General features: G+C 57.3%; 1 protein-coding gene across 1 annotated transcript in view; it reads left to right on the top strand.

Annotated features, from left to right (window-relative positions):
• The first annotated feature begins 2,862 nt into the window (after positions 1-2,862).
• Positions 2,863-10,237, top strand: part of BPIFB2 (BPI fold containing family B member 2) — a 15,207-nt gene continuing 7,832 nt past the window's right edge. Inside the window, 6 exon segments of the mRNA XM_029220809.1 lie at positions 2,863-2,971; positions 5,235-5,328; positions 6,694-6,767; positions 6,770-6,833; positions 8,539-8,599; positions 9,950-10,010. Of these exon segments, the coding sequence (XP_029076642.1) occupies positions 2,863-2,971; positions 5,235-5,328; positions 6,694-6,767; positions 6,770-6,833; positions 8,539-8,599; positions 9,950-10,010 (463 nt within the window).

Here is a 10,237-nt window from a genome sequence, read left to right as displayed (position 1 = left end):
GGAACCATGAGCGAAGGAATGAAGGCCAGGAAGTGGATTCTCTTCTAGAGTTTCTAGAAAGGAACAAAGCCCTGTCAATACCTTGATTTTAGCCCAGGGAGACCCATTTTGGACTTCTGACATCCAAAACTGTTAAGGTAATAAATTTGTGTTTTAAGTCACTAAGTTTGTGGTAATTTGTTATAGCAGCAATAGGAAACTAAGACAGTGCCCTGAAGAATATTTGGTGAAGGGGAAGCCCTGAAATGCTGCCACTGTCATTGTTACAAGGGCCTTTCATTGGTGCATTCATTTAGTCATCGAACAAGTATTTATTAGGCACCTGCTATTTGTTAAGCACAGGGGTGAGCAGAAGCAGCTCCTGTTCTCGGGGTGGAGGGTAAAGTGGCTGCAGAATAGCCTGCACATAGCAGGTGCTCATGGAACAGTGCTTGTCATTGCTGGTTGGGAGTTGGGGCTGGTGAGAATCTCCCTCCTTTGTTTCTACTGGCTGTCACCCAGTGTCCCCTGGTGCTTGAAATGTGGAGGAAGAGGAAGTGTTCATGCCTAGAGCAAACACTAAGAGTGGCTTTGGTCAATATTTGTGCTGCTTTCCGCTGAGTCTGCTGTTTGCCTCGGCTACAGCGAAGACCAGGAGGGCTGGTCTTATGCATCAGTGGATAAACTGAGGCCGGAGGAAGGATATTAGGGAGCATGCAGCTGGCTCCGTTCATTCCTTTCTGCCTAAAGAACGGGGCAGGGGAGCATGGGCTAGGAGGCAGGGCTGGTCCAGGGGAACTCTGGTATCTAAGGGGAGGGCTGGATGGTTTCTGCACTTCCTGTCAGCTCTGTGGGCACTAGTGGGGACCCAGCGTGGGTGGGCCTGGACTCTGAGCCTGGTATATGGGCTGGTGTGGAATCAGTGGGCGCCATGGAGGGCTCTGGAGTGGGGGAAGGCCCTGGGGACCCTTGTGTCTATACCCCAGGTGAGCCATGCAGAAGAATGGAAGGGCCTTCCCTGCAGTTCTGCCATCACCTACTGTGCACACATGTACGTGCACACACACACATGTCAGGAACCAGTCCACTATGCACGCATATACATACATGTACAGACCCACAGACACACTCAGTATACTAAGCCCACTTAAACATATTGTACACAAAACTCCCCACACCTGCACTCGTGTAAACAGGCATGTGACACCATAAACTAAGATGGCAACACGTCCATTTCATGTGCACACCCACACACAAACACACACTTTCCTCTGATGCCAGCAATTATGACCTAGTACACGTGTGTATGCATGACTACGCACACACAACCACACACAGACATAAAGACGCATATACCCCTCAGACACACATGTAGAGACAAACCCATTCAGGGGCACACACAGTTCCCTGGGCCCCGTATAGCCAAGGCGGAGGCTGGAGTTTGTAACGCGGAGAGAGCAGACGGACTCAGTCCTCTGTGAGTGGGATGTGCATTTGGAGAGAGGCTGAGTGTTAAGTAGCAGCACTGGGTCCTCCACACGCTCTCGTCTGCCGCCCTTTGTGTTCGGGTTCCACGTCTGATGAGGGCGAAGTATGTGTGACCAGGAACAGGGCTCAGTCGGTTGGGGCTCAGGTAGCCTCCTAGAAGAGCTGGGTTTCCGCTTGGAGGCACAGGTGGAGAGGTCAGTCATCCCCCTGGCTTTGGGCATCCCTTTCCTCCTGGGCCTGGCCCAGGGGCAATGAGGGGACCTCCCAGGGGCAGCCCTCCTTCTAGAGATCTGCTGATCTTTGAGGCCCCAATGCTGCCCGGTCCCAGGGTCTTGCAGTGGTTGGCAGCGGGCTTGCTACGTGGACGTGGCAGCCCCCCTCCCCCACACACACATGTGGGATCACACACTTTGGCAAAGGCCATGTTTGCAGGGAAAACACTTGAAACCACAAGCAAACCTGCCCCACCCTGGATCCCCCACAGTGGGTCCTGTGTACCGGGGAGCCTCATAAAGCAGTTTCTACACCTGCCCCGGGCCGCGGAGGGCTTGGCTGGGACTGAGAATCCACTTACCCCGGGAACTGCCTGAGGTAGGAACGGAGATGGGGCTGGCAGTCCTCCAGGGAGGAGCCTTGACTTTTCCATCTGTTCAGTGGGGATGCTACTTCCAAAAGCCTTCTGCAGAAGGGTCCATCCCTGGTCTTGCTGTGGGACACTGGGCAAGTGCCGCCTCACTGGGCCTTAGTTACCCATCTGAGCAGTGTCCCCCCGGTCCCGCCTGACTCCCTCTCCCCAAGTCCACCCAGCTGGGCTGGGTTGGGAGGGGCCGGGGGCCATATGAGAGGCCTACGCTTAGGACATTCCTCACCTGGCACAGCATGAGGTGAGGATTGGACCACCCTGGGTCCTCCTCTGGCTGGGTTTGGACAACTGGGCACCAGGCTGGGCTGGATTCCTGGCATCAGACGACACAGCCCTGGGCCTTGGAGTGCTGGGCCTGGGCTCCCTCCTTGAGACAGGAAGCTGCCCTCAGTCTCCACATCTGGGCGTCTCTCTATCCTCCTTTGGCACAACTTGGGTCCTGCGCCGGGTCCTAGTTTGCTGTGTGGCCCTAGGCAAGGCCATGTCTTCTCTGGGCCTTGGGGGCCGTTTCCAGACCAGATGCCCCCGTGGTTTCTGATGAAGCAGGCTGGGAAGGGGATTCTTGCCCGTGCAGAGATGCAAAAACTGACGTGTGGCAGGTCGTGTGCAGGGCTGGGATTGCCACTCACGGCTTGTGACGTCCTGGCTGGGGTAGGTTTAAGCTGTCCACAGCGGGACCGCTCTGGACAAGTTCCCTGATGCTTGTCCCCACCCCAGCACACAGATCCTGGGGGGCAGGGGCCAGGGCCGCCATGGCTCGGGCACGCGGGCTGGGCTTGCTGTTGGCGTTGCTGTTGCCCATGGTCGGTGCCTCCAGGCCAGACACCGTGGTCAGACTCAACAAGGAAGTGCTGAGCTACGGTAAGAGACGTGCCGCCAGGCTGTCCTGCGTGTGTCTCTGCATGAGCATGTGCTTGTGAGTCCATGTCTGTACGTGTGTGTACGATCCTAAGTGTACGCGTGCATCAATGAACTCAAAGCCCCACAGGGACCTGGATTTTCTCTCTCCTGCCGCTGTGTCCCTGGCCCCCAGACAGTGCTGCTGAACAAGTATTTATTAATGAATAAATAAATGAATGCGTGAGTGGGAGTTACATGCTGTGCCCGGTGTGCACATGTGCTCCCGTGGCCAAGTGATGTGAGGATGGGTCGGTTTGAGGGGCTCCTTTTGCTTGTGTGCGTCTGGTATGAGTTTGAAAATCCATGGAGATGTGCCCACGTGTGCTGGGGAGGGTACCTAACCACTGGCCTGTGTGCAAGGGCCACAGTGCAGGCCTGAACATGTGTACCGCTGTGGCTGTGCACCCTGGGTGTATGTATGCCTGGGGGCCTGCATGTGCACGCGTGCTGGGGAGAGGCACATCTAGCGCTGCTGGGCTCACAGTGAGAACCAGCCCCTCTCTGGGCCCTTTTTGGGCGAAGCCTGTGTCCCATGTCTCTGTTCCCTCCTTTCAAGTCCTGTCCAGTCCTAGGGCAGAGGGCAAAATGAGGACATCTAGGCCCAGGAAGGGGCAAAAGCTGTCCACCAGGTCTACCCGGGGAGGCTTTTGGGATCCCACCAAGGCTGGGTCAGCGGTGAGAGATCAGAAGCTCTTTTCCCCAAGACCAGACCAAACTCAGATAACAACGTGAGAAACTCAGGTCAGACAGTGGAGGGGACTTTCAGGGGTCCCAGGTCACGAAGCAGCGAGGCAGTGGCTCAAGGAAGCTGCAGGGTCCCCGTGGGGCACACACAACCTTCTGGAACCTTGCATCCAGGCAGATGGGCAGACAGTGAAAGGGGTCAGTGATCCGTGTTAGTGTGGCACGTGGATGACTGCAGGCAGGGACAGGAGGCCTGCTGCCCTCCCCTGGCTCCCTCCCTCTGCTGTGCTGTGTGAGCCTCCTTTGTCCCCAGACAGCCCTCCCGGGCTGTCTGTTCTCACCTGCCTGTTTGTTCTCAGCGGAAACAAACTGCTGAGAACACACTGCACACACCTCTTCCGTGGCCGGGCTGGTGGCTTTTTACTCCCGTCCCATCCCGCAAGCCCCAGAGTTCAAGCCCCTGTCAGGGGAGCACTGTGGATGGAGTCCAGAGGTCTGGATGTGAATCTCAGCCCAGCCGCAGACGGTCAGGCAGGAGAGGGGCCTCGGGAGCATGGAGACCACCACCTTTATGCTCTAGGGTCTGCGGAAACAGGCCCAGAGGGGCACAGGGACTCCCCAGGTCCCACAGCGAGTCCGAGGGAAGTTCGGGCCTCTGGGCTCTTCCTTTGATGCTCCCTTCCTGCACCACAACCTCTCATTTTAATTCTGCTCATGTTTAATTGTTTAGTTAGCGCCCCTGTCAGCCCAGCAGCCCAGGTACGGGAGGAAGTCCAGGGCCTTGAGGGCCGGGTGCCTTGGCCCAGATCTGAGTTCTCCTGGCCAGGGTGCTCAGCGCTCGGAAAACTGGGCCTAATAATGTACTGACGTCATAGTATTTTGAGGAAAACTAAAGCCCGCAGAATAGTGTCTGGCACAGAAGAGCGCTGGGGAAGTGCTAGCCATTATTACTACAAAAAACAAATAGCCATGGGAGCTAACACTTACTGTGAACTGAGTCAGTCTTTACAAGGACCCCATGTGACAGGCACCATTCTAGTCATTGCATATGAAGAGGCGGGGGAAATGAGGCACGGCGCAGCTGCACAGATAGCGAGTAGCAGAGCTGGGATTTGCACCCAGAATCTGAGGGACTCCAGAGCCCTCAGCCTCCAGGTGAGGCGGTCCCCACCCCATCCCCGCAGGACTGGGAAATGCTCCTTCTGCCTAGGGGCTTGTGGAGGCTCCGGGGAGGTGGGGTCTGCTCAGATCCTTGCAAAAAGGCACAGGGTGTGACTGTTTTCGAGGAAAGGGTAGACACGTAGGGTTTGGAGAGGCAGAAGTGAGAGGTGGAAAGGCACGTCTGGAGGTGCCTGGTGGGGTCGTGCACCCCAGGCGGGCACATGGGGAGCCAAGTGGCCCCCCATGTGCCCGTGGACAAGGCCACCCCTTCCAATCTCTGAGTTCTCTCTGCCCAAGGTGTGGGGCGGATGGTGGGCAGTGTGGTCTCTCTCGGTGTCTCCTGAGGGCAACCTGACCTCACCCTGCTCTGGCCGCTCAGTGGCTGAAGCCGAGAAAGCCCCTCTCCAGTGCGCCCTGCAGGTCACTGTCCCGCATTTCCTGGACTGGAGTGGAGGGGTGTTCCAGCCCACCAGGTGAGTGTTTCCCTCACCAGGTTAGATACTCCCACCTGCTGGCTGAGTGGGTACAAGAGGATTTACGAGATGTGACCGGGCATGGGGGCCTGGTGCCTCTTAATTAGTAGATTTCTACACCCAGGGGCCAAGACTGTGGCTCCTGGGTCCCCAGGGCTGGCAAGACCCTTGGCTACTTCCTCCAAAAGCCAGACACTGAATCTGGACACAGATCTGAGCCTAGTTTACCCCTACAGCTCCCTGTAATGCAGAGAGGCTCAAAGGCAGAGGTAGGTGGAGGCACCTCAAACCCAGACACTTTTAGGGGCTGGGCTAATTGTGGGAACGCAGACTCATTATCGCCAAGACTCTGGATTTCCAAGAGAATCCATATATACATATGTGTGTGTGTGTATATATATATTATATATGTATAAGAACTCATATATGAATATATATGTTCTTATAAAAAGCACATATATTTTCTGACTCTTGCTAGCAATCATTTTATTTCTTCATCATTGTGATCAGCAGCAGCAGCAACAAACATGCAGTTTCTTCCTTCTTCATACGTAGCATCGTGAAATGGGTGCTACAATCTGCCTATGGTACAAAGTTTATAAATGCAGTGCACCGATACAAAGTTGAAGCCATTAAAAAGAGCTTCGGGCTTCCCTGGTGGCGCAGTGATTGAGAGTCCGCCTGCCGATGCAGGGGACGTGGGTTCGTGCCCCGGTCCGGGAAGATCCCACATGCCGCGGAGCGGCTGGGCCCGTGAGCCATGGCCGCTGAGCCTGCGCGTCCGGAGCCTGTGCTCCACAACGGGAGAGGCCACAACAGTGAGAGGCCCGCGTACCACAAAAAAAGTAAAAATAATAAAAATATTAGAATTATTTCTGTGCATTATATATATTCAAACTTGGAGCTGGGCATTCTTATGTTAACTCCTCTGAGCTGACACTACCATTTTATGAGGGCTCACTGTGGGCCAGGCTCCAAGCAGGATGTTTTCACATGATTGTCTCCTAGAAAACTCAGCACAGCAGCCCTGTGAGATAGGTACCACCAATCTTGTGTCCATTTTACAGAAGGAGAAACTGAGGCTCAGCATGGGGAATGACTGGCCCAGGGTGTTGCAGTAAGAGGGTACAGGGAGCCAGAGTGCACGGTCATCTGCTGCAATGTCTGTGACCCTGGGTGGAGTTTGGGAGTGCATCCGGCCTGCCCCAGGTGGGGCCATCTCATGTTGAGTGCAGGCCCCGCCTGTGTTAGATGGTCAGCAGGCTCTTGCCGGCGGGGAGGGCGGTGGTTGTGGGGTCTTGCATCAGTCAATGTGGGCTTGCTGGGCCACAGTGCCACTGTGGCTCAGGACTGGTGTCCCTGCAGTGTCCCAGAGCCCCTGCATCTGATGCTACCTATGGCACTGCTGGCCAACACCCCTGTGAACCAGGGCTCCATCGGGTGGTCAGCATCTCCGGCTGCTTCTCTCTCTTCGACAAAGCCATCGTGCTTGATGGCTATAACAGGTGGGTGCCTGTTGGGGGCTGGGCTGCAGGATCCCAGACACCGAGGCCGTGGTGTCATTTCTTGAACTTTCTACTTCATCCAATCACCAAAACGGACCTGAGCAGCACACCCACCCGCTCCCTCAGTATCACACCTATTTTATGGCTGAGCACACTGAGGCTCAGAAAGGGGGAGGAAGTTGCCTGAGGTCACACAGTGAGTTTGTGGCCAGAGCCCACGTCCCCTCTACTGCCCTGCACCACATGACAGTGCGCAGTGGCCATCAACATACTGTATGGGGAGGGAGTCTGGGCTGGCAGCCACTGTTAGGGACCTCAGAGGGCTGCCCCTCCCTGCAGAAATGAGGAGTCTGAGGCCCAGGGAGGGGTGGGACCCACCAGGTTCTCCCCGTGAGTCAGGTGGCTGCTCCTGTTGGCATCTAAGACAGACAGTCGCTCTACTTCCAGAGCGCCTGCTGTGTGCTGGGCGGGCTCTGGGCCCTTTCTGTGCATCATCTCACAGTAGTCCTACCGGGTAGGTGGAAGCATTTCCCTCATCTTACAGGAGAGCAAACGGAGGCATAGAGTGGTTAAGTGACTTGCCTAAGGTCACACAGCTGGCAAACGGGTTCAAACCCTGGCAGCCTGACAAAACCCCACCGCTGCGAATTCCTAGAATTAGGTCTACACCCTCCGCCCGTGGATGGGGGCTCACGGTGAGGCGGTTGAGTGCTTCAGAGACTTAAGAGGGTGCGACATTTACGCAAAGGCTGGACTTCTTCCTCAGAGAAGGCTTGGGTGTAAACCTATTCCCACCGGGGTCCCATGAGCAGCCCGTGTAACTCACAGCCCCCCACGACCCCTCACGGTCCTCATGGGCAGGGGCTGCTCGTGCTTCATGGACGGGGAGACGGAAGCCCAGAGTTTGATGCTGTTGAGAACATAGATGCCATCCTCCCACCTCCCCAGGAGGCCATTCAGTGAGGCTGGGAAGTGGCTACGGTCAGCATTTTAGGAGACCAAGGAACCGTGATTTCCAATGGATCCGCACAGAGAAACACTGACTCAGACCCACCTCTCAATGAGGAAGGGACTTTAGTAGGTGCGTCGCAGAGAAATGAGGCCCACGCAGGAAGCAGACCCGGGCCGCCAGCCCCACCCCCGCCTCACCGGGCTCAGTGGCCATGAGGCCAGCTGGCCAAGGACGTGGCCGTGTCCGGCTTTTGCAACACCCTCTGTCTCCCCCGAGCCTGGCCTCATTCTTGCATCTCGGCCACTTCCGAACCTTGAGACCAATGACCCCCTTCTTGGCATCTCAGTTCCTCCTCTGTGGGGACAGTTGTGCCTGTACTGTGCCCGGCACATGGCAGGGTGTGGAGTGGGAATCACTGGCCCCCGGCCGAGGGGATAGTCTTTTCTCTGGGACCTGTGGTTTTGCGGAGAGACAGGCCCCAACGTGCTGACCTGGAGCTCAGGGGCCCTTCCTGGTCTCTTCTTTTTTTTCTTTTTCTTTTTTTTTTGCAGTATGTGGGCCTGTCACTGTTGTGGCCACTCCGGTTGCAGAGCACAGGCTCCGGACGCGCAGGCTCAGCGGCCATGGCTCACGGGCCCAGCCGCTCCGCCGCATGTGGGATCCTCCCGGACCGGGGCATGAACCCATGTCCCCTGCATCGGCAGGCGGACTCTCAACCACTGCGCCACCAGGGAAGCCCCCTGGTTTCTTCAGCACAGCCCCTGTGCTGCTGGCCCCGCTGCAGAATCACATCAAAGCTGTGCTGCGGAACAAGGTAAAGGACCTCCCGCCAGATCCCGCAGAAGGCGGGCGTCACTCACCTCCAGGCGCGGCTAATGAATGGGATCCCAGGCACGGGGGAGGTGGCGTGCTAGTGTTTTTATTTTTTCTTCGGTAGAAGGCACTTCGTGGGGCTCCCCCAATTTCCCCATGAGGGCAGGGAAGAGGCTGGGGCAACGGTCCCGTGCAGTGACGTGGGGACCCAAGCAGGGCGTGGGTTTGGGGCTGCAGGGGAGGGAGGCTCATCTTCTCGGACCAGCCCCAGGGCCAAGCTGGAGCGTGGGGTGGGGACGGTGCTTTCGGGGCTGCTTGGCTTGTGAAAAGAGAACACAGTGAGAGCGGGTGAGGGCCTGGGCACCAGAGCCAGATGTGACCTGGCTTCCAATCCTGGTCCCCTCCTTCCCAACTGTGAACCTTGGACAAGTCACCTAGCCTCCCTCTGCCCCTCCTTCCGCATCTGTCAGGCAGAGAGAGCGAATGTCCCTAGTCCCTGGCGGGCTGGCTGTGGAGGCTGAGTGCATTACCATCTGTGGAGACTTTACAGCAGTCCGGGGAGAGTGAGTGCTGCTGCTACTGTTGCTATTTTAGTTCCTGTCATTGTCTGTGGGTGGTTGACTTGGTGAGCGATGGTGGCCCCGGGGCCAGGGTCCCACTGTCCCAGGGGAGCCAACTCTCCCTCCTTGCCCCTTCCCACCCCCCCCACCCCTTTTAAGGGGCAGGAGTGGAGACCACGTCAACCCACTGTGCGCCATCCCACACGCCTGAGAGGCGGGCCTCAGCGTCCCCATACTGCAGCTGAGCACGCCGAGGCTGGAGGGCCGAAGGCAGTACAGCCTGGCCCCGCCCTCTCCTCTGCCTCCTGGCTTCGCCTGGCCCAGCTGTGGCCGCCCCCGGCCTTGTACTTTCCCCTCTGTCCCACCTCTGTCACAGTGACCCCAGCTTCATCCACTTCTCTGGCGGCCCACTGGCCCCGCGGGACTCCAGTCCCCTGGACTGGCTGGCTGACCACTGCCTGCCCCCACTGCACGTGGCACCCTTCCACCTGCTGGCCTCTGGACCCCAGTGCAGCAGGCTACCGACCTCGGTCCCCTGGGCCTAGCTGTGGCCACCTCTGCTGTGTCGCACAGCCCCTGCCCTTTCCTCAGCGCCCGCAGGCCCCAGCTTCCCCTCTGAATCCCCAGGGCCCAGAGGAGGTGCCGGAAGATGCCCACTGGCTGGTGGAGGAAGGAAGGGCTCCTTGGTGGCTGGGTTGGGAGAGCTTCTAGACAGGGCTCTAGACCCTCCTAGCCTCACCTCCTCCCACCCTGAGTGCCACCCGAACCCGGCCGCCTCTGTCTTTCTACAGTTGTGCCTGAGAGTCTCCAACCTCGTGCAGGGCTTCAGTGTCCACCTGGGCACTTTAATTGGTAAGACTGGGCCCAGGGGGAGGGCCTGGGGTCTCTGAGATCCTCTGGGGCCCCCATGAACCTTCAAAGACCCCAGCTTTGCATCAGGGTCCACCACTGGGAGGTCAGTCATAGGATGACTGAACCATTACTGGTGGAATATGGGACTCTCCAAATTCTAGAACAAGTCTTTGAATGTTTAGTGTGTGTGTGTGTGTGTGTGTGTGTGTGTGTGTGTGTGTGTGTGT

This window comes from Monodon monoceros, unplaced genomic scaffold (assembly GCF_005190385.1).
Source record: "Monodon monoceros isolate NGI ecotype Baffin Bay Population unplaced genomic scaffold, NGI_Narwhal_1 Super_Scaffold_13, whole genome shotgun sequence".
Classification (NCBI taxonomy): Eukaryota; Metazoa; Chordata; class Mammalia; order Artiodactyla; family Monodontidae; genus Monodon; species Monodon monoceros.
This window is presented reverse-complemented; position numbering and strand designations above follow the sequence as displayed.